Source organism: Epinephelus lanceolatus, chromosome 1 (assembly GCF_041903045.1).
Source record: "Epinephelus lanceolatus isolate andai-2023 chromosome 1, ASM4190304v1, whole genome shotgun sequence".
Classification (NCBI taxonomy): domain Eukaryota; kingdom Metazoa; phylum Chordata; class Actinopteri; order Perciformes; family Serranidae; genus Epinephelus; species Epinephelus lanceolatus.
The window spans coordinates 27475041-27500134 of record NC_135734.1 but is presented as its reverse complement, the minus strand read 5'-3'; the positions used below and the strand labels follow the sequence as shown (position 1 = coordinate 27500134).

Here is a 25094-nt window from a genome sequence, read left to right as displayed (position 1 = left end):
GTACCTAAAATCTTCACATATTTCACAGCCGCTTTTCTTGAAGAGAAGACGCTGCACACTCTTCTTGCTCAGCTTCACAAGTTATTAGTTATGCTAATGTTTCTGTCACTCGGGAGTAATCAGAATACTCTTTGCAAAGGTCCAGCGGGGCCAAAACACCAAAATACTGCTTCATCCTGCTTTATGTTAATGCATGAGTCATAATTATCTAGTGATATAATATAATAGTACGACAGTCACAGTGGCTACTGCAGTATTTCCAGTAATATCTTTATTAATTTTCAAATACCTTATAAGAACTGGGGAGCAACTGTGTTCTCATCCAGAAGAATATCGAAAGCACACAGCTTATTGTTATGTATTATGTCAGACATTTTAAAGACTAGAAAATGCAAACAACAATCACAATTATAATAAGTTATTCATGATGAAATAAAATTTAAAAAAAAAAACAATAAAAAAAGAGTTTGTTTTCCAAAGAGGGTTCCCATATTATTAATTTTTTGTGAGCGGTGTACGAAACAAGAGACAGTTTTCCAACACAGTTTACAAATGTTTTATTTTCCATGTTAATATATTTACAGACTTCACATTCTTACCGTCAGCACTGTGTGTGTGTATATGATCTGGTTTCAGTGTTCCTAATAATCTGGTAGATGGTCATTCTAACAGGTAACACTCATTTATGATTACATTGAATGAAACAATAAATCGCATGATCGTGTCTTGAAATACAGTTTCAGTTGCAAAAAATGTCACAGGTGATAAATGATGTGTACTGTATATATTTTTAATGTTAAAATTTAGTTCCAAGATCAATGTCAGACCTGTCAGTGTCAATGCCCTTGTTCTTGTAATTCAGTTTGTTGAAGTCCTCCATAATCTCGACCATTGTCTTTCCTTTGGTCTCTGGGACAAAATATAACAGAAATGCCGCACTGGAAATGGAGTAGGCCACAAAGATCAGGAAGCAGAACTGCCCGAGTCCGTCCTGCAGGAATACACATAAACACAGAGTGTTGAATAATTAAGTAGTTGACATAATGTAAGGATAGAGATTTAAAGTACGGTAGACACACAGCAGATATCTCACCACAATGTAGCCAAACAACATCCCAACAAGGAACATGCAGAGCCAGTTAATGGACCCACTGATCACAAAAGCAGAAGGACGCCAGGCTTGTAGGAAGAGGTCAGCAGGAAGAGCCATGGACACTCCAGCTTAGAGAAGATTTAAGATGTTTAATAAAAATAAAGGGGAAGTGTTTTACGTGTGAGGTGAACAAGCAACAGAAAACTCACAAGGTCCAAGTCCAAAAATGCAGATGATGCAAAAGATCAGGCTGATGTTCACATATGGGATCCATGAGGTCAGATTCTGCACAAAAAGAGAAACATTAATTATATATATAATTTATATATTATATATATATATATATATATATATATATATATATATAAAACTAAAAGGGGCTGTATGTGAAATTCAGAGCATATGAGTTGTCTGGACACTGTTCTTGACATGGAGGTGGCTGAGCCGACACAAATCAATCTAGATTAATAAATAGCACTACAGGGAGAAGCAAAAATATGTTTTTGACTTTTGTGTGAACTGTCCCTTTAAAGAAATGGTTGGGAAACACTGCTCTACCACACAGGGAGGGAGAAGGGTGCACTGTTGAACTGTATTTACCTTGATGGACAGTGTGACAGTAAGTACTATCATTGTGACACCCATCAGTAGATAGCCATAGCCCATCAGCTTCTTTCTGCCAGCACGATCTATTAGGAAAGACTGACACACGACACACAGGTTGAATAAAGTCTCCTCACCTGACAGGGAAGATGCCATGTGCACGGGAGTCTCTCTCCCGTCAGTCACTGTCTTTACAATCAGGTAGGTAAAGATAATAAAAATAGGAAAGATTATCCTGACAAAACCTTTATTTCACCCGCTCTTAAGTCATAAACACAGGAGGGAAAACACTTCAGATTCGACTTAGAAAATGGATCACCAGATTTTTTTTCCTCACTTGCCTCTCGGAGCTTCTGTACAGAGGAGATACTTACACACAGTGACACGGTGATGAGCTCTGTTGCTCCAAAACCAATAGCCAAGTAATGCATCTGCTCCTCTGGCACTCCTGATTCACTGAAGATGTCAAAGGCGTAAAAATACAGCTGAGAGAGAGAATGAAATATTAGAGGCCATGACACAGAACGCAGCTGCTAAAAATGGATCATGTCATATATATTATTAAAGTTAAAGCTGAGATGAGCATACAGCGTTGATGCCACAGAACTGAATCCCAGCACATGGGATCATAAGGGTCAGTAGCTGCCATCGAACACAGCGGGAGCAGAGCACGTCCCTCACAGTCTTGGCCTTCTCTCCCTGGGTGCTGTCTCTCTCCTGCTGCATGTCGTCCAGCTCCTGCTTTACATTGTCCTCCTGCCACAGCCACTGCAAGGCTTTTAAACACATGGACATACACATCCTGGATCAAACTGGAGGTTTAATCCTGTGGTTTGATAACCTGGCTCCAAAACTGTAAAGCTTAAAGTAACAGGGAGTAAATCAGCCATAACTGAATGAGATGTATGGTAAAAACTGTGGGAAGAGTTAGATGCACAAGGCATTATTAGAACCAACACTCATCCAGGCCACCATTTGTTTTTATCAAGCAGCAACCATGAGGCTAAAAAAGTGAAGCCAATGCGGTGCTGCTTCTGTCAGGTGTGTTAGTAACAGGCACAACAAGAGAGATGTGCAGCTCAATATGACGAGAATAAACAAAAAGTATTCATTTAACTTGTGTTCCCTGGTTAACCTTAGTTTAAAAATATAATATCTTAGTTTCACATGTATGAAATGTCCCAAAATGATCACTTTAAACATGATGGACTTGTGGTTTCGGGTTGGGCTGCTGATTTTGTGTTGGTGGGTGGGTCAGGATGCAAAACTAATTGATCATATGTGCAGGTGGCAGCGGCATTGCACATGAGAGTTTGGCGATTGTTCTTGACCCCCTGGCTACCTCCTGGCAGCACCATTGGTCCACTCACCTTTTTTGCTGCCTCCAATGTCTCCTTTGTCAATGTAAAGGTGTCGAGGTGCCTCGGGGAAGAAAAGCAGCATCACAAACTGCAGGATGGCAGGAACACCACTGGTAGCTAAGAGATACGGCCACATGTCTTCTGTACCCATCATCTCCCTGTGTAAAACAAGAGAGTCTGTTAGGATGGGTTTATACATCATTATGTGATGCACATCCTGACTAATTACTAAGATGTTTACATGTTACTCTGGTCTGGAACATGTATTTGATGGTGTCAGGAAAGAACAACTGTAAATGCTTAACTCGTAACTTGGCTTGGCCTCCTTAATAAGTAAGCGGGTAAATTGCTTTTTTTCTGTCTAACTTGTCCTGATTTTTTTTTTTGTTAGAAATATGACAGTGCCAACACACAGTTCTTACTTGATGCCAATTATCTGACCCGTTATTTTTCCAAATGCAATAAAGATTGAGCTTGTGAGAGTCAGGAAACCTCTGAGGTTCTTTGGAGAGCTCTCACCGAGGTACATGAGGTGAACACTCAAGCCGAGACCTGTGGAGCAAGACAAGCTGAAGAGGATCGAAAAAGAACACTGACAAAAACAAAAAGAAAAGGTGCATACTACACTTTATCAGCATGTACCAACGTTATATCCATAAAGAAATCTTCCCAGCAAGATCATCTCAAAAGACTTGGCCATGCGGCTGAAGATCATGAGAAGAGCAGCGACAAACGCCACAACGTTGTTGATCAAGAGAGCTTTTTTCCTGCAAAGGAAACAAAGAAAATGCAACATCTACTTCTATTAAAAGAACAGACATAGTCTTGGGGCAGCAGTAGCTCAGTCCATAGGGCCCTGGGTTGGGTTGGGGATCGCCCGTTTGAGTCCCTGTCCAGACCAAATATGGAGCGTGGACTGGTAGCTGGAGAGGTGCCAGTTCACTGCCTGGGCACCACCGAACCCCCCAACAGCTCGGGGCGCCTGACCAAGGCAGCCCTCTCACTCTGACATCTCTCCACCTTGTGCATGTAAAGGTCCTGTTTGTGCATGTATGTCTTTCAGACCTGTGTGTTAATGACAAAAAGAGTGAAAAAATTTAATTTCCCCTCAGGGGGATTAATAAAGTATATATATAAAAAAAATTAGTCTCTGAAAAGACTGACTCTCATGTTTGTTCCAAGTGGCACCCTCCAAGGATGACAGATTAAGCCACCGGCAAAGGTGGTGCCATCTGTTGACAAGTTCCTACCACAGCGACACTGTTGGCTATGTAACATAACCACAGTGTTACTATTGATGTAGACTAGATACAGGACCGTAAGATGACGCCCATTCAGTCCAATAGAACTGCTTGCCTGGTGCATATGCCGAAAAAAGTTTTCTAGCTTCCTGTTTTTCTTCCACGGCCTGCAGCCCACTGAATATGCACAGTAGTGTTTCTCCCCTAGAGTTCCCATTTGGCTCACAGACTTCACATTGTGATGATGTCACAGATATTTAAAAAAAACTCTCTCAGCTTGAGGAAAGTTTTACAAATACAAAATCTCCATGGATCAAAAATTCATAATAAGCAGAGTTATAAATTAACCTTGTTTGCAGTTCAAGGTGTCCAGTCATCAGTTTTACAGGCATCTCTTTTGCAGTGGTGGTCTATGGGGAGAATGCTTTTTGGGCTGCAGGGGATTTTTTTGCTGCAACACTGCGAGTGGTCACTGGGAAAATTTGACTACAAGGCTTTCCTGGGGGCCTGGGTGTGACCCCAGATTCACAGATTAGAGACGTAGCTTTTCAGTTAATTTAATTAAATAGTAATGTTTTGGTCACCCTAAAGAAAAGTCATGTTCAGTGTCTAAAACTTTTGTGTGTTTTGTACTAAAAGACCCTCCAAGGAGTTGGATATTCAGTTTTTCTGCTGAGTACATTTGTGTTACTGGTTTTAAGCCGTTTGCCGCTAGTAAAAATTAGCTTTTAATTCTTTAAATAATTGTATTTTCAAATTTTGTAGCAGGAAGTAGTCTCTTGGATCTGGTCAGCACATTGCACGAAAGGTTCACTGAAGGTGAGTGGTTTGAAAACAAGACATGTCATGTCAGCATGTAATTGTTGAGTGTTTACTATCAATTAACAACCATATCTAACCCAAGACATGGCTTTTATGAATGTATAACCACAATGTGTGTGTGTGTGTGTGTGTGTGTGTGTCTGTGTCCCACCGGCCGTAAGTGACAGGAAGGCTGCCGCTGTGAATGGCCCCGGCCCAGGCTCCAAGACTCAGCACAGCCACGATGAAGGACCAGATGAGCTGGTTGGTGGAATCCTCCACTGGAGCGCCGTACCTAGACAACCAGGTGTCGTTCACAAAACTCTGAACGTGCTGCAGAAAGGCCGGAGAGGTCAAGGGACATATTAAAGTTATCTTCAGACACTCATTGATGTCAGCTGTGAAATCAGTAAGTTGTGACTGAGCGATGGTGATTTAGACTCTCTAATTTAATTAGAAAATGTGCAACAGTGAAAAACACATGTATTAATTTAGTATTTTTCATCCAGTTTCCTGATCTTGTGACTCTTCTCTTTTTATGCTACTGATACACTATATTTTAGAGTTCATCATTATCCTGTAACTGTAACTTATGGCCTTGACACACAGCAAAACATACAACAAACAACAACAACAAAAATAAAAATATATTTGGCCAGCTTCTGCTATTACTGATGTTTTTCTTGTTTCGTGGTTTTCATTACACACTCATAAAGTAATAAAAATACTACCCACTTCTACTACTACTAATAAGTGTCACATGTCACCCTATAAAACAATATATATGGTTCAAGTGAGAATCTCAGCACTATAATTAAACTTTGAATTGCTGTAAAAGATGGCATGCTCTCAACGTTTACTGACAGAAAATTCTACCTTACATTTACATTAATAAGAAACACAACTTTGGTGTTGTGTGGCTACAACAAAACAGGAATTTGACACAATATTAAGGCGTAATATTGACTGTGTTAAATGTTCTTGCTCAGGTCTGTTGGAAGAGCAACAGCATGTGGCTTCTTCTGAAGGGGAGAAAATAAGACATGATGTCTTCACTGACACTGACTGTGTGCACACGCCACAGGGAGGAGTGAAGAAGGCAAATAAACCGTGTAAAGTGAGAGGGTTTTGATCCAGTTCACACACCAAACCTTCACTTTTAATGCACTCTTTGCATTTTACTGACAGAAATCTTACCACTGCCGGAGAAGCAATGACAGACACTTGAATCCCATACTGAAATGCCCCCCCTATTCCCAACACCAGCGACAGCAGATACAGCCTCCAGTACTGCAGCTGAAATGTAAAGTGGAAGTCAGATATTGTACAGTAACGTCATTGTTTGTTTAACTGAACATGTAAATCATATCATGACATTATAAAATATGATGCTTCATGAGATTAGCTCCAGACTGAACACTTACAACAGTCAAATCTTATTAGTAATATGATATACAGTGTAATACACAATCACAGGGCCTGTTTTTCTACTTCTGACACTTTGAGTAATCTTGTTAGTATCTTAGCTACTTTAACTTCAGCAAAATATGTGATGAAGCATTTTTATTTTGCAGAACTGACACTTAAGTAAAGAACTGCATGCATGTGCCAGCCATTTCTTGCTTCCATACTTGTACTGAAATGTGCTCTCTAAATACAAACTGCTTTGCAAGTACTGAGAAATACTCTGGATCACAGGTAAAGAGAATCTTCTTCCACAAACACGCTGTAATGAAAGTGTTCACTCACCTTTCCTGATGAACTGTCCATATTTTCGTGCTGGCTCCCTGGATGCTGGCTGCAGGAGCAGGAGATGAGCAGCTTACATAAAAGATGAAGTGACACAGTTACTCATTATTAGACTTTAGCTTCCCATTCATGTCGTTAGAGCAGGATTCATCATGTTTTGACCTGCTTGATGATTATAACCAGACGCTGCGCTAGATCCAACCTGGTCTATCTGGTTGATTCCCATGATTGTTCAGAGGAAGTCCTGCATGTGTGTCCTGTCTACCAAGTTAGATATTAAGAGAGGGAGGTATCGTTAAAAAAAACACACGACACGTGTGGAGATGAGAGGATTATTTGCAGCATATTTGAGCTCACGTGAGGCTCGTACATTGTACATCATTAGTAGTTCTGTGATTGCAGTACATGTACGCATTAAGGCATCTCCACTGTTTTATGTGTGGAGATCAGTTTACTCATTGAGGGAAGTACAACTCATCTGGTTATTAAAAAAAACAAACTAAAAGTTACATGATGTTTCCTGTAGCTGCTTAAGGTTTGATAAGCTCAATGTCGTCATAGTGATTGGGAAAATCAGGAAGACTCCTCTTTATCTGGTTTGCTCTGATTTGTAATGAGACAATTTATCAAACATCTCTGTGCAATTGTGAATTTAGTTTGTGGCTGTAAAACTTCTCCACAAGAACATGGTTGTGTCAAATGTGCATAACTGTCTAAAGTGCTTTACATTTGCAGTCTGAGAGGAAAGCAGACCATTTTATTTCTGTTTTACGTATGAAAGGCACCTGTTGCTGATCACATTGAAGAATCACAAATGAAAATCAATGTTAACATAAGATACTTTTATTGGCTCAGAGTTAGATCATTCAAACAAAGACATTACTATTCAACATAAACAGCTTCACATATTCCACTCATGTAACAACTGCAGATTCAGTCATTTAATGCAAAAATGCTCATCGTCACGGTATCTTTTCTTTTAATGACTGGTGTGCACACTGACACACACAGTTTATATTTAATAAGGTGCAAATTAAGACTTTTTATCTTAAAGATGTGGTAGGCAGTTTAATTTTGGCGTCACGGGGCAGAAATCCCTTAATAAACTTTGAGTATATTATAATTCAAGTGGACTGAGAAAAAACTAGACTTCTGCTCTTCCTCTTGGCTCTGTTTTCAGACTTTGGAAAATCTAGGCTGTGATGGGAGACTTAGGCCAATCACAGGTCATTTCAGAAAGAGGCCTCGATCTGAACCAACTGCAGTCACGTGACATATTGTTTGGGTTAAACATGAGCATGTTACAGTCCTGGAGGATTATTAATGTGCACCTCCTCCTGTACTGCCTTAATATGCACATTCAGCACATCCAATGCATCAAAACATTGTTTTCTAGTTGGAGCCACGCCTCGTTTTCAAACTGTATGGTTTGACTAAAATGAACAATGACAGCAATATAGTACACAATGACCAGCGCCAAAACCAACCTGCATAGTTGTCCCTCCATTGTGACATTAGAAAGTGTCACATTTATCTTAACTGTACTCTTCTTCAACGTTTTGTTAACTTCCTAGATTTTTCCCACATGGAAATTCTGACCAGTCAAGAGCAGCTTTCTCGCGCGAGGCATTTGATCTGGTCTGCTTGTAAATGCTGCCGTGAGAACACGAACCAACTCTAGGCAATTATGCAATTCTGTAACAACATTAGTCCCTGATTCGGATGAAACCAAGCAAACTCTAGGTCTGAAAGCAGCCTGAGGCTCATGGCTGCAGCTTTATGTTCACATTTATTTAGTTACATTAGCTAGAGCCTTGAATCACAGTGTGTCCTCCAACCTCACTCCCCGCTGCTACAGACCACCTTGTCGGGAGGAGAGCAGGCAGCAGCTCTGGAGACAGACCCCCATCGAGCAGCCGCAGCAACTCAATTTTTAGTCAGCATAACCCCCAGTCCCAGGGAACCAGACAGCCCCGACTCTGTGCCACCCTGCTTTGACAAACAGCACTGGGGATTTGCGCTAGTCCATCACCCGGCTCTCCTCCAGGGGAAGCAGTCAACAGGGGCAGAGAATGAGGCAAAGGGACGTTGGGGTGGCTAGTTAGCTGATTCTTGTCTCTCTGTGGTCTGAGTAGCAAAGAAAAACAACAGAGTGAGGAAGGGCTGGGCGAATGTGCTGAACGCAGCTCTACAATAAATTAAGCTTAAATAAATCAATGCATGGGAAACTCTGGGTCACTGTGTGAAGCCTATGCATCTGTCCTTGGTCGTCTGGTGAGAGGGGCTTATGACAGAGACGGGAAAGAGTTTTTTTTTTTTTTTTTGCTTTTTACAGATTTCTACCTACCCCAGCTTTAATACATTCTCTTTGATTTGGTCCATCATCTGCCACACAGCAAAGACCTCAGTACTCTGTTGGTCATTTAATTGGGAGGCCTGCTGTGCAGCTTCCTCTGACCTTTCACCTCCCAAATGAGAGGATACAGCAAGGACATGTTGTTAAAAACGCTGGTAACATCGATGACAACTTTATTCTAAGAAATAGAGATAAAATTATAAAATCTTAATAAAATGTATTACTGTTCATTTGCTAGGCTGAAGTGGGTTTTTTATACCTAGATACATCTTTATGTGTTTTCAGAGGTAGCAGCTGACTCATCCACTGCCAGTATACAGCAGACTTAATTAGTTTTGTCTCATGATTATCACATAGCAAAACTTAAGTGAAGATGTAAAAGGTAAAACAAACTCAAGATAAAGGAGTAAAAATAGATCCAAGTTTCTTCCAGTGCTGTTAAAGTGACACTGCCACGTACAGGCCGTCTTCCAGCTCAAGCAGATCAGGTCAGAGTGAGGCGTACAGCGGATATGACCGTGTGCGTTTCAGGATAAAAAGTCTGTCTACAAGGCTGTGGAATGACACACTTCACCCAGCTGATACTGAGCTTTAGTTTGCTTTTCGTCCTGGCCTTTGAAGTTGAGCTTGTGGAATTCACTTGTGATGGCCGACAGAGATTTCCCCTTGGTCTCAGGCAGAAACAGGCCGATGTACAGCGCAGAAAACAGGCAGATCGCTGCGAAAGGCACAAAGCAGTACTCACTCAACCCGCTCTGTCGAAGAAAGGCAAAGGACAGCTATCAGACAGATGTAAGACATGATGTAAATGACAACTGAAATGTGTGTGTGCTTTAATCTTAACTTAAAGCATGTCTGTTTGTGTCTGTGTATTCTTGTATATGTATACATGTGCAGGATTACAAAAGGATTTATATTATTAGAAATGAATTAACTAAAGCCTTAACCTCACATATCTTAGAGGGATCAATAGGACCAGAGACACAGACACAAGCATCCTGATAGAAAGCCCCTTTTTCCTCAGTTTCAGAGTCTGAACTCTGGGAGGTGCTGTAGGGTGTCTTTTCCTTCTTTTCGCATTTCAAACAAGTCTTCTGTTTTGCATTTTAACATGCTTGGTAACAAGTAGTCTACTAATTAAATGGAAAAACCTAACCTTAATAACAATGGACAAAATACAAAACTTCTTATGCCTCTGCATCAGCGATCTCTCATTTGGACTCAACAATAAACTGATCAGATTTCGGCAGTCAAAGGTCAAAGTCAACGTGAACTTGAATTCATCTCATTCTCGTGAACAAAATATCTCAAGAACACCTAAAGGGAATTTCTTCACATTCTGATACAAACGTCCACTTGGACTGAAGAATAAACTGATCAGAATTTGGTGGTCAAAGGTATGTAACTAACTGAAACTTTTACTGTAAATATTGCCTTTCTTTAGTCTTACAAAAAAATGTTGTAGGTGTATGTACACTTTGGTTTTGATAGTTTTAAATGTATGCATGATTACTGCAGGACATGGACATGGATGGACGTATAGTGACAGACTGACCACTAGAAATGGAAAGATCATTCCCGTGATGAAAAGGTTGAGCCACATCATGGAGCCAGCGATCATGTAGGCTGCTGGCCGAGCAGTCTGGTTAAAGATCTCTGTGGGCAGAACACCAGTCACTCCAGCTGGGGAAACAAAACAAACATATTGATCAGAGTTAATCATCACATCCTTAGAAATATTCATATCAATATAATAGCCTGACCCATACACGGTTTTTGGGATTTGGTAACACATAATAAGTAATCTATTGCTTTATGACACATTCATGAAAGATTGATTAACATTAAAGCTTTTTGGTGAATACTTGATTCTGATTGGCTGCAGGGTGTCCATTAAAACCTGATAAATGACAAGAAAAATCTAAAACTTTTATAACTTTTCCAGTTTCCTTATTATATGACACCTACCTAGTAGTTCAGGTGAAGCTGTGTGTTGACCAATTTAAATCAATGTACTAGCTGGTATGAGCCTGTATCTGTACCCTTGGAATGAATGGAGTCAGGGCGGCCGCTAGCCTCCTAAAGGGGTGGGGCAGTGGCAAATCCCACGTGACACAGACACAGTTAATGAATCTAAAGTAGGCTGTTTTAGTTAATCAGCAGTCTCAGGTGTAGTCTTTCAGTGCCTCATCCTCTGAACACCACAGGATGGCAACTGTAACACACAAGCTGTAAGAAGTACACTGGCCCCTGAAGTTAGTGATAGCCGTCTTTGTATCACATCACCGATTGCATCACACTCGATTTTCAACACCTTATTTCAGGCTGCGACCGACAGTACACATGGCTTATCATTTGTTTGTGAAAATCTTGATTGATTTAGGGACAATGACACGGCTGGAAAGCCAGCTTGTCTTGTTGTTAGGCTACTGTTTCTCAACTGTAACTGGTCCATCTTGAAGGCTGTGTTTATGTCCATTTCAATAATGTGTCATGAGACAAAATTTTCATTTTAAAAATCATAATATAGAAAGTATACAGACACTGACCTGGTCCCATGCCAAAGCTGAGAATGTAGGTGAAGATGCAGGCCATGCTCAGGTACGGCATCCATGATACATGTTGCTGTTTGCATGTGGAGAAGAGAGTACAATATACACACTGAGCAAAAAAAAAAGAAAGCAGATCACACAAAAATCACAGATATAGAATTGACCGTCACTGTTATCTTGAAAACTGAAGATACATGCATGACTTATCACTGTTAAAGTTAAAAATGTTGGTAATTAAGTGGATCAATTAAATGATTTATACAGGCTGTTCTCACTCACTGTTCGTACTTATACCTATGTAAATGTAATTCTTATAATGAGGCGGTGATCATGTGACCTATGTGCTGCGGGCTGTCCTCCGTCAAATAAGGAGAGCAAAGGAGGACTTTGAAGCTTTACTTTAGTTTTACACCCAGGAAGTCGACATTTTTGGGCTTCATAGGAATGAATGGGGGCCTGCCTCCAGCGCAGTATCCAGTTCTCATCCATGATAAAGAGGGATCAAAATCAGTGTAGCGAGGAAATTCAGTGTGGTGGACAGATCAGACAAAAACAGGAGTTTGACCCAGGAGGCTGCGGTTCATGTTCCTTGTGAAACCAAAAGTTAAATTTGAGTTATTTTAAATTACGTGATGCACAGCCATGATTCTTTTCCAAAACTTGAAACTGGAAACCTGGAACTTGAAACCTCTCGAACCGTGTGTGTGACTTTTCATAAGATATCATATGAACTGTTGCATGAGGATACTTTGATTTATAATACCTCAAAGGACAGAGCAATTGTGAAGACAACGGCCCAGATGGTCATGAGGATGTATCCTCCCATCAGCATGAACCTCCGACCTTTGCGCTCTATCAGCAGGTTCTGAAAACATCAAAATATGCTGTGAATATATAATATTCTATTTGCTTTCATGCACAGAGAGAGAAGATGAGAGAGAAGATCAACTCCAGTCTCAAATCTGTGCCGTTAACATGTAGCCAGTGCCAGCAGCTAGTTAGCTTAGCATACAGACTGGAAACAGAGGGGAAACAGTAACAATAACAAATCCACCTACCAAAAACTGAGGGAGTTTTGTACCAGATGATATTTTTTCCAGGTGCAGTAACTTGCAGTCCTGGTTGCCAGGCAACCAACAGAGATCTTGTGCAGATTAAACAAACAATATATAACCTGTTAGTGAGTGAGTTTTATAGGTGTTAGTAGGTGGACAGTGTCACTTTTGGACAGAGTCAGGCTAACTGTTTCTCCTCTGTTTCCAGTCTTTGTGTTTAGCTAAGCTAATACAGGCTACAGAGAGTGGTGTCAATCATCTCTACGGACTCCTAACAAGAAAGTGCATTTCCCAAATTGGAAAACTATATCTTTAACATGACATAACATTCTCCAGAGACAAAATAAAGTCTACTCAAAGACAACCAGGAAGTACATGTTTCTATTCTCTAAACATCAGTGTGCTCCAGATCCTTTCTTCTCTCATTTCTTGGTAGCTACTCAGAAATATCTATATCTTATTGTAAAGTGTTTGTATCGTGTTAGCATAACATCCAACATATTCTCATGGAAATACGTGAAATGGACACGACCACATAACAACGAATTATGTGGTATTGGGCATGAAAAAACGTGCTGCCACATGAAAACCACGCCAATGCAAAGTCTATTATGAACAGCCACATTTTCAAACACTTTATAAACGTTTTAAATGTCAGGGTTGGGTATCGTTTGGGTTTGGTTTTTTAATCTGGTGCTAAATGATACTTTTAGAATGTTACCAGCACCTGAAGCATCTTTATACTGTATACTTGTATTTTTACAAAATACACAAAATGACGATCAGCAACATTAAAAAATGTCTTTTTTTACTTGCAAAGGCAAATCTGAACTTGAAATTTAACAATAAATAAACTCTTAACAGTTTAAAGTATACCTTAATATATAAATATAAATAAATACACAACACTACAAACAAATTCCCATAACACATTTAGATAATGAACAAAGGCGTAACCATCTACAATAATTTAACACAAAATAACAGTTACAGTGCTAACAGCAAAATAAAGTAAAGGTTGGGGTAAGTGTAAGTGTCTCAGAAGAGACTCGGCAGCCAGACATTTCTCTGTTATCTGTTTAGGAGCGGCTGAGATTGTCACAACAATAAGAGTAGCTGTTCTAACTTAACAGTCCACCTTAAACCAAATATATTCCAAAATTAAACCAAGTAGCCTATTTTTCTATATTTCTTCTCTAAACCCAACCCAGTGTTTTTCTTTCCCTAAACTTCACCAAACTGTGACAGTTTCACAATGTTCACTAGGGTTGGCTTCCTACACATCTGGTACCTACCAGACCGAATCACAATGCAGATTTTGGTGCCGATTGTGTGTGTAGCGAGTGTCCGGCTGAGAGACAGAGAGGAAGAGAGGGAGAGTATGACGTTATATGTATTTACATGAAGCGGTGCTGTGATGTGTGTATGAACAGTTCAGACTATTTGTCAGTGAATAAATGCTTCAGCATCTCAAGACCCAAAACAAGTTCCTGTGTCTTGCTTACTTTCTGCTGATTAAGGTCAAGTGAGTTAGCCCCAAAGTTATCACGCAAACTTAGCCTCTCACTGGAACTGAATCAGGCTCATTTAAAATTCCTACGCACAGGACATGTTGGCGTAGTTACGTAGAGTCCGTGAAGTCATGTAACTACCTGCCCTATGTGGACCCTCTCGCTTCTCGCCTCATGGTGGACTCACGAATAAAGTGAGTCCACCATGACAAAATATCCTCATTGGATTTGCGTTAACATTGTTTTCATGTTGCCAGCACGTAATATTAAAACATTCTGCGCCCACCGCTACGCAATGTGTTATTGAGAGTTTGCGTCATTTCACATATTTTCATGAGACTGAGCTGGAACATCATACGTCTGAGTGTTCTGAACACTGTGAAATAAAATGTACAACCTGCTGTATGCACAGTACAAGCGGCTGTTCTTCGTCCTTCAGTCTGTGTTAAAGCTTTAAGAGGAATTCAAACAACAGTCTGTCTTTGCCTCTAGCCGCTTACATAACATGAGCTTTACTGATGTATACTTACACACATTATACAGGCTGTGAATTCACATGTGCCAGTGCCAATTGTGATATACTGGATTTTATCAGCAGATATTCCGGCCTCTTTGAATACATATGATGCATAGAAGTAAATCTGAAAGAAATAGAGCATGGGAAAACTTCAGAGTGCTGTCCAGTATCATTACGAGAGCTTCAACTATTAATAAGTGGATTTAGCCAGTGTTTGGTACAAAGAGAAACTATGTTAATACCCTGCTGCCCTCCCTTAAACTGCCAAGCACGTGGTTGAAAGCCTTGAAAGTTTAGTCAGCATTTTCTGATGAGAAGGAAACTTGTTGCAGCTCTGAAAATATCAGTTTAGATGTGTTATTAACTCATATAGAAATGACAAAGAGACAACAAAGCCTTTCAGTACATAAAGCACATTCAAAGCTGTGAGCTGTCGTCACACATTATTCAGTGCACCTTACAGCGAGGGATGAAGCTCCACCACCAGTATGCATTATTAATACAACCTGCAGGAACGTAAAGAAACCCAGACACGACTCAAACCGCTGATGGATCATCTCAAATTTCTAATCAACCTTCTGACATGGCAGAGGCCAAAAGAACATGTGATACTGTTACTGTAGCTCGGTGTCAGTAACACTGATCCCCATGGGCTATACAATATTTTCTGTGGAGACACCAAACTACACTTTCAGAGACACACAACGCACTATCATGCCTCTTACCGAGTCGTTGCCACAGAGCTGCATGGCACTGCTGATGATCATGACGGAGATAAGCTGCCAGCGCACTGAGCGATCAGTAAAAAGCTCCCAGGGTTGCCGAGGCCTCATGCCTTTGGTTTCAGCCTGTTCCTGCTGGATCTCTTCGAGCTCACTGCTCAGGGCTTCACACCCTGCCAGCCGTCTCAAAGCTGACCAAGGAAAAAACACACAACTTAAATGAACTGAGATTTGTTGGTTTTGTTATTCTCTGCTTCATCTCATATATATAAAACATGTATGATATGATTTCATGTGCTGAGTTGACAGCAGTGACGGACTCAGACCCTTAGCTTAAGTAAAAGAACAAATACAAAAATGACAAAATTCTACATCACAAGAAAAAGTTCTGCATTCAAACGTAAGTTAAGATTTTCCTTAAAGTCCAAGTTAAGGTTTCCTTGAAAAAAAAAAAGAAAAGAAAAAAAAAAAGGTACAAAAAATATCCTCAAGTCTTCTCCTTAAGGTTTCCTTAAAATGTTTACTTAGGGATTTAAGTTTTTCACTTGACCTTAGTCATATACTTAAGGAATTGCTTAAAGTTTGTTAAACCGTTGCACAAAGAACCTTAGTAACCAAATTAAGGACAAAAACATAAGGTACCTCTGACTCCATCTTAACTGCAACATGGATGAGTTTATGGAGATAAATGAGAAAAATTAAAGCATCCTGATATGAGTGCTCCACGACAGAGAGAACCCAATGGACACTTTAAATTTCAGCAGAAGTCAGCTTATGATTGTGACTTCCTTCCTCAAGCCCCTTTGTAATGAATGATTGCTCTGCTGTTTTGTGCGATGGGATCTTTCCAGTCTGTTGTTAGCGAGGTATTTCATGTAAGCCTTAAGTGTCATACTTAGAGAGCAAACTTAAGGTGCTTTGTTCAACTGGCTCCAGAAGTATTAGCTGCAAAATGCACTCAAAGTATCAACAGTAATGGTGCTAATGGTGCAGTAAAATGGCCTCCGTGACCTATGTGTTATCATATGTGACATTATTCAATTGTCACTGGTGATGCAATAATGTGTACATAACATTTTAATGTTGTAGCTGGTGGATCTAATTTAAATACTTTATACACAGTTAAGTAGTTTAGTTATGTAGCTACAAACCAATGGGTTGAGCCCCCTCAAAAAGATCACAAGATAAATCTGGAGAGTTGTGAGATGATTAAAGGGACAGGAAATGAGAAAAAAAATGTTATATTAGCTATTTGGCTAATTGTGTGATGTAGGTGTGTTTCTGTGTTCATTCATTCATTCATGTTCCGTGACTGCTTATCCTGTTGGGGGTCATGGTTATGCTGGAGCCTGTCTGAGGCTGAGCCAGAGGCAGGGTACACCCTGGACAGGTCACCAGACTATCACAGGGCTGACGCATAGAGACAGACAACCATTCACACTCACGTTCACACCTATGGCCAATTTAGAGTCACCAATTAACCTGCATGTCTTTGGACTGTGGGAGGAAGCTGGAGTACCTGGAGAAAACCCACGCTGACACGGGGAGAACATGCAAACTCCATACAGGGGGGCTCCCCCACCCTGGGTTTGAACCAGGAAGGCGACAATGCTAACTACTCCACCACCATGCCCCCCGTTGCTGAGTTAAGTCAGTAACATACAGGTAAATATTGTTAAACATTTGCAATTGTAAAAGAATAACTGTAAATAAATCATCTGAGAAGTTTAGAAAGGAAATATCTCTTTTGTGAAACTGCTTATAGACATTTGAAAGGTGAGCAAGGGCCCCAAATAGGCACTGTAATTTGTCATGTAATATATTATACATAAAGTATGGTGATATAATGTAAAATGTTGCAATCGTCAGATAAATCTAGTAGAGTAAAAAAATATTTCTCCCAAATGTACTTAAGTAGAAGTAAAAAGTAGCATAAAATAGAGACACTCAAGTACATTAAATCTGTACATCAAGTACAGTATTTGTATAAAATATACTCATTAACCTTCCACTACTGGCTGACATATCACAGTACCCACCGTTAATGCAGGCCTCCTTGTCTCCTCTGTCGATGAGCAGGTATCTGGGGCTCTCTGGGAACCACGGCAGGGTCAGGAGCTGGATGAAGCCAGGAATGGCATTACTGGCAAGTAGATACTGCCAACATGGCTCACTGCCCAGAATCTCTCTATGAATAAATAATCCACAGTGTTACTGTGTGTTACTGTGGACCTTGCAGTAAAGGATTATCCTATTTTGACAAAAACTTGTGTAACCGTGTCCATACCTGAGTCCGACCACCTGCCCCAACACAACACCAAATGCTGTGAACACGGCTGATGACAGTGACACAGCCCCTCTTAAGTGCTTTGGGGCACTTTCTCCAAAATACATGGGCTGCACATTCATGCTGATCCCTGCAAAACACACAGCAGCCTTCATCAAGTTTTTTAACAGGTATTTGAACACAAACATGATCACTTAGTGACACAAATGACATACCGGCATTTATTCCAACGAGGACACGTGAGATAATGATCATCTCAAAAGACTTGGCGGCTCTGCTTGTCACAGCTAAGAGTGCTCCAGACATCAGGAAGATGTTGTTCAGCAACAGGCATTTCTTCCTTGAGAAGGAAAAGAGGACAACATTAACAGACTGCAAACAACTTATGGTCAACGAGAGTTTTAGTCACTCATTCATTCTTCCATTGGCTATATTGCAGAGATACCATGTTGGTAGAGTAATTGTATAAAAATCACAAACATAACCCCAAAACAGCAATGAATCAATCCTACTAGTTTTATCTGTGGAGTTAAAGCCTGATACATCTTATTCTTCTGTGTCCTAGAGGAGCCCATTAAAAACATCAGCTGCACACAGTGTTACACTGAGTAACATGCTCCTTCATTACAGTAAACACAGGCACTGTAGTTTATTTTAAGTCAATCCCGCATACACTGTCCTACTGCCGTAAAAACCACTACAGAATAAATGAGTATCCATCCGCCTCTGTAAATAGTGCCCAGTAAATGCATTATTTACGCTTGTTTGAATAACATTTGCTAAAAACTACAGTGCCCAGGAAATCATTTAGCTTTTTTCATGCCTCTACATTGGCAAAAGCCAGCAGCAGGCATTATGTTTTTGGGTTGTCTGTACGTCAATCTTTACGTCTGTCCACCCCATTCTTGTGAATGCGATATCTCAAGAACGCCTTGAGGGAATTCCTTCATATTTGGCACAAACGTCTACCTGACTAAAAAATGAAATGATTCGATTCTGGTGGTCAAATGTCAAGGTCACTGTGACCCCGTCCGGTGTATTATTGTGTACGCGATATCTCCAGAACAACCTGAGGGAATTTCTTCAAATTTGACACAAACTTTCACTCGGAATTAATGACTGACTGAGTAGATATTGAAGGTCAAAGGTCACTGTGATCTTGCAGTCTCATTCTTGTATACACGATATCTCAAGAAGGCCTTGAGGGATTCTTCTCAGATTTGGCACAAACGTAGTGATGAACTGATTAGAATTTGGTGGTCAAAGGTCAAAGGTCGAGGTCAGTGTGATCTCACAAAACATACGCATAAAACACTTTTCTGGCTGTTACTCAACATCATATCTCCGAAACAGAGGAGGAGACACTTGGTCAGATATTGAATTGACGTGCGTGATGCCTCCATGTTTTCACAGACGACCATAAGGTGTTACTTCTAGTTTTTAAATTAAATATATATTTATTGTGACCTGTGACCTGACCAACACCAACCTAATTCTTAAGAGTGAATTACAGTGATAGACGGAGTGTGCAAGCATGATTGATGTTTAGCCTATGTGTTTCTCTGAGGATCATAACTCAATCCCAGGTCATATTCACGCACACAAGTGATAGAGGAATGTAAATTATCAATCTCTTCATTCGTTCATTCATGTGCATGTACTAAATCAACAGCTTGATCATTCACTTTCTGCATGTGGCATCCACAAACTGTCATAGAGCTGAACGATGCAGCGTCTTATATTACCTCCCGTAGCGTATGGTCATAGGTCCTGCGATAAGAGCCCCCGCAAAGCCCCCCAACGAGAAGATGGCGACAATGATTGTCCAGACTAGAGTCACCTGGTAGTCCTCCAGCTGGATGTCCCAGCGCTCCAGGAAGGTTTCATTGACAAATGTTTGAATGAACTGTCAGAAAAGACAAGAGAGTCAACCATTAAAGTCTCACTGAGTTAACCAAACACACACGAATACACAGAGCAGCAGTTAACGCTAACACTCATTACCTCAGGTTATCTGTCTGTTTACATTTTGGTGGGGAGAAGCTTGACTTAAATCTTGCAGCATTAAAAAGTCAAACTAGAATTAGTTTTTACATCACAGTAGAATTAGATGTATTAAAATAGGAATGACTAATCACAGACACAAGTATCCTGATTCTTGTTTTTTATTTTCACTGTGACCCAAATGTGAAATAATAGTGATGCTGGTCTGCACAAATGACAAATGCACATGTCCTAACTATTGAGAGGGACGTGACATTGGGTGAGAGGCGGGGGACACTCTGGACGGGCCGTTAGACTATCACAGGGCTGACACATAGAGACAGACATCCATTCGTGCTCACATTCACACCTACGGCCAATTTAAAGTCACCAATTAACCTGCATGTCTTTGGACTGTGGGAGGAAACTGGAGTACCTGGGAAAACCCACACTGACACGAGGAGATCTGCAAACTCTGCACAGAAGGGCTCCCCCACCCTGGATTCAAACCAGGAACTCTCTTGCTGTGAGGCGACAATGCTAACCACTGGACCGCTGTGGCACCTGTCTCCTGCTCCCCTCCTTCCAAAAATTTACATTTATGGTTAGTATATTAAACTTTTGCACAATCCTGTCGGAAAACCGGCAAATATATCGTTAATCTCAAGAAAAAGTTTTAAATAACATTGACTGTTTTTCTTGGAAATAATACCGTCCTTAATACTGACATGATATTGGCTTCAACAGGAAGTTCCACATCAGCTGCAGCCATCTTGGTTGTTTCTGAAAATGCCTATGGAAACAGCATTAAAGAAGGGGCCCTATTCATTCGCATGAAAGTCGCTAAGTGGCGCTTAAAGCCAAAAAAACAGATAGACTTCCAAGTATAAAATTGCCTGGATCTTCTGCATCCATGGGTCCATGGAACACTAGCACTAGTGTGTCCTACTTTCCAACCAATCGGTCTTGAGCTCGCTCACACTAACGACAGATCATAATAAATCTGGATTTTGCGGATATACAACTTTTAGGAAATAATAATTGAAATAAGGTCTATTTAAGTGTTCATACTGGGAAACTGATGTATCTAAAAAAGTATCTGCTGATTTACAGACATCTCTTTTACAACGTAAGTCTATGGTGAAACGTCTTTTGGGCTCAGTGGTATCACATGACAGACCTGGAAGTTGCATTGACAAGGTTTAGTCACCATGTGAAATTGGCTTTACAGCCCAGCTCTACGTTCTTCGTCTAAAACATGAACCATACCATTTAAACGGTTGTGATAAGGCTGCTGGGAATCTGTCCAACGCAGTGGGGAACCACACACCTGCCAGAGCAAATAAAACATGAGCTCACAGATTCGTCTGGTTCCCAGGGAAAGTGTGAAGCTCCAACAGGGAACACACACACAAACTACACTTACACATAAATATCATCAGTGTCACCCTACCACAGTGTTCATGTTTGTTCACACTGGTAGACGTAACTTAACTCTTTTTGAACACTCGTCCCGCAGTGCCTTATCAGAATCAGCTTCATGTGAACACATGCAAGGAACATGACTTCAGTTTTTGGTGCTCTCATTGTACTTACACAGAAACAGACATGAAGCTAAAACAGACAACAAGGCCAAACAAAGGAGACAGTCAACATTTGATGACAATAATATTTGCTAAACACTGCAAGTGAGTAAATAAGGTATATGTACCTATATTTTAACAGCTTGGAAACACTGTTAAGTCTGCCGCTGCTTAAACACACACACATGCACACAATTTGGCAGTTAGAGTCAAAAACTTACAATAGTTGGAGCGTTCATGATGGCGAGGTTGTAGCCATACTGTAGAGTTCCTCCAATGGAAGCGGAGGCAACCATTAGCACCAATGTCAGGACACTGCTCTGTTGATACAGATGTTCAGTAGATTATAAACATTTATCGTATCAAGCAGCCTATTGTTTGCTAAAATCACAGCATCTCCTCTTTTTGATCAATTTCATTGTAAATCTGTGATCTGTTTTAAACAACTGCACAACATGCAGCTGGAGATACAGTATCAGAATTACACTTGCAATATATGACAATGATTACCTAATATTTCTTCTCTGAGTTTAGTCTGCACATTCATTCACGTTTTCTGCAGGGTCATCAGTGGTGGAGCAAATACTCAGATACTACAGTGTAAAAATACTCCATTAAAGGTAAAAGTCCAGTTTTCAAAATCAGGCTCAAGTAAAAGTACAACTGTTTTAGCATCAATATATATTTGAAGTATAAAAAGTAAAACTACTCATTATGCAGAATAATATACGTTGCATTACTTGATAGTCGTGTACTTTAATGTTAGAGCAGGTAAAGGTGGAGCTAATTTTCATTACTTTACAGTACAGCTACAATGATAAATTGATTTGTTGTCAGCTAGTTTTTTTGTTTATGATGCTAAAAAAAGCATTAACTTGTTTGTTTATGTTTATTTATTGTCTATCTACCAGTGTATTTCAGTTTTATAAATGACTGAACTAAACTAAACTAAATTAATTTGGCCAGCTATCTGATAATTAATTGGTCTGAATAATTTGTTTAAGAAAAACACAGTCAACAGTCTCTGATTCAAGCTTCTTAAATGTGAATATTTTCTGTTGTTTTCGTTACGGTAAACTGATTACTTTTGGGTTGTGAACAAAACAAGAAATTTCAATTTCAATCATCCTGGGCTTTTAGAAACACTGTTCAACATTAAAAAAATAAATAAATAAATCTCAGATTCTATAGACCAAACAGCTAATTTATCAATTGAGAAAATAATCAACAATGAAAATAATCATTAGTTGGTGCTCTATTTTATATACAGCTTGGTAGTTTAACCTATAATAATATTAAGTACAATATTTCCCTTTGAACTGTAGTGAAGCAGAAGTATACAGTAGCATAGGAGAACTTCAAAACTGCATTTAAGCACAGTACTTGAGTACAAATACTTAGTTACATTCCACCTGACGACGATAGCTGTTTTGTTGCTACTTATTTTCAGACTACCAATGCAAGGTCATGTGTAAAATAAAGTCACATTAAAATATAATCGTCCTCAGATAGCGCTGCACCTCACATAAACTACACTAAGTAACTCAGCTTTTCTTGAAGTATTGCATAACACTCCCGACTCCTCAGATCAAACTCAGAGGGGATTAAACTCTGACAGATCCACTACTGAAACCTAAAAGTGCTAATTTACCTTCGGTGTAGCGGCAGGAGACATGATTAACCGAAGGAGGTAGTGAAGAGGCTGCAGACAGAGGTGACCTGATGAAGTGAGCTCAGCCCGCCCCACCTCCTCAATAACGATCCTTCACACCACCTCCTCGAGCACGCGCTCATACTCAGAGCGTGCGTGTGGCGGCCTCTTGTGATTGGCTGCAGTTGTGCAAACAGCAGGTGGACGCTCATGTGGCCCAACACTGAGCTGGTGTCCGACCAGCACTTTTCAGACACCGAAACTGATCTGTGGAGGGAAATTATTATTATTAATTACTGTCACTGAGTTTTAGATGAGTAGATTATGAAGAAAGACGCATGCGCAGTAGGGTGAGTGAGGTTTTACCCACCATACGTTCAAGTGAAAGGAGGTGGATGCAGACACGTGGGGCTTTACTTAATATAAACAGATGCAGGAAAAGATAACTGTCAACATGTGAGATATAAATCAACTGCACACTACACGTGCAGTTTAGACAATATGTTTTTCATCCTTAAGGGGGAGACACTACAGGTGATATGGGTGGGAAAAAAGACCAACATCAACATAAACTTGTCAAGTTGATTACCATTATTTTCCATCATGAACGATTTTTTTTTTAATTAGAAAAAATGGCCTTTAAAGTTATGCATCATGAAATTCCATAGAGCAAACATAAGACACAACATGTGAATAGGGTAAACATTTCAACTGACAGATATCACCATGAAACTTCCCCAGCTGATTATTTACATTAAGACATTTATTTTACATATTAGGGTACACGTTGAATTTGCACATTGAGCCTTATATAATTAAACTTTTTGCGTACATCTCCAGAACAGAAATCTGAAATAAAACCTTTACTGTGTATTATGAATGTTTTCTGTCTACTTGTCTGAAAGAAGTCATGTTATGGAAGCAGAATAGCCCAAAATCTCAAAACTGACCAGAGCATGAAAAATGTGTTCACCTGAAGTATCTCCCCTTGATATTTCTAAGTTTGTGATCATCAATATATTTGTTTTTTTCCCAGCTGGAGCAACTGGTGTCCTGCCCACATAGATCTTCATACTGCTCAGTCAGCAGCCTACATGACCGCTGGCTCCATGATGTGGCTCAACATTGTCATCACTGGACTGATCTTTCCATTTCTAGTGAGTCTGTCACTGCGTCCATCCATCCATTTAACAAACACACAGTGACAATGGACAATCATACCTACATATGTTTTCAGTTGGTGTGTCTCTCCATAGGGCGGCACGGTGATGCAGTGGTTAGCATTGTCGCCTCACTGCAAGAGGGTTCCTGGTTCGAATCCCAAGATCCCAGTTTGCATGTTCTCCCCTTATCAGCGAGGGTTTTCTCCAGGTGCTCCAGCTTCCTCCCACAGTCCAAAGACATGCAGGTTAATTGGTGACTTTAAATTGGCCGTAGGTGTGAATGTGAGCATGCATGGTTGTCTGTCTCTATGTGTCAGCCCTGTGATAGTTTGGCGACCTGTCCAGGCTGTACCCCGCCTCTCACCCAGTGTCAGCTGGGATAGGCCCCAGCCCCCCCTGCAACCCTCAAGAGGATAAGTGGTTACGGAAAATGAATGTCTCTCCTAAATGTAACATTTCTCTCAAAAGCTCAATCCTACCTCCTCTGTACTCATATATTCACACATTTACATACATTATGTCTCACCTTATGGACGTCCATCAGTGTATGAAACTAACAATACACAACATAGTTCATGCAATTTAAATGCTCGTGTGAAAGCATAGATTTCATTAAAATGTTCAATTCAATATGTCTACAGTCACGTTTTTGTTATTTAATTTAGTCTGAGTTTGAATGTTTTTATTAAATAAATTACATAATTGCATCAAAAATACTGTTCTTTGAATACAGGGTTAAGGGTAGAGGTTAGGGGGACGTATTAAATGTCCTATTGACTTGGGGTTCTGGGCATCAGTTTGTGGTAACTTAAACAAACACAACTATCGTACATAAGTGGTGTAATTAATTAGCAGTTAATCAAATT

The 25094-nt window shown here is 40.1% G+C and overlaps 2 protein-coding genes across 3 annotated transcripts; both read right to left on the bottom strand.

The window, feature by feature from the left end:
- Positions 1-532: 532 nt before the first annotated feature.
- On the bottom strand, positions 533-7075 carry LOC117256786 (solute carrier family 2, facilitated glucose transporter member 11-like). 2 transcript variants are annotated; one of them, XM_033626465.2, is made up of 12 exons: positions 6849-7075; positions 6297-6395; positions 5272-5432; positions 3700-3824; positions 3480-3609; positions 3067-3215; positions 2285-2472; positions 2071-2181; positions 1694-1795; positions 1303-1378; positions 1094-1221; positions 533-991 (listed from the first exon to the last, which is right to left on the bottom strand). In XM_033626465.2, exons 1-12 carry the CDS (start codon positions 6867-6869, stop codon positions 797-799), a joined length of 1485 nt encoding a protein of 494 aa, XP_033482356.2. In that variant the 5' UTR covers positions 6870-7075; the 3' UTR covers positions 533-796. The 2 variants fall into 2 exon arrangements, with proteins under 2 accessions (XP_033482356.2, XP_078024785.1); XM_078168659.1 differs by lacking the exons at positions 3480-3609; positions 3700-3824.
- Positions 7076-7704: 629 nt separating this feature from the next.
- Positions 7705-23145, bottom strand: slc2a11a (solute carrier family 2 member 11a). The gene is made up of 12 exons (XM_033626464.2): positions 23066-23145; positions 21636-21734; positions 19594-19754; positions 18064-18188; positions 17849-17978; positions 17601-17749; positions 15565-15752; positions 14853-14963; positions 12520-12621; positions 11754-11829; positions 10760-10887; positions 7705-9959 (listed from the first exon to the last, which is right to left on the bottom strand). The coding sequence occupies exons 1-12, from the start codon at positions 23087-23089 to the stop codon at positions 9750-9752; spliced, it is 1503 nt and encodes a 500-aa protein (XP_033482355.1). The 5' UTR covers positions 23090-23145; the 3' UTR covers positions 7705-9749.
- Positions 23146-25094: the final 1949 nt, after the last annotated feature.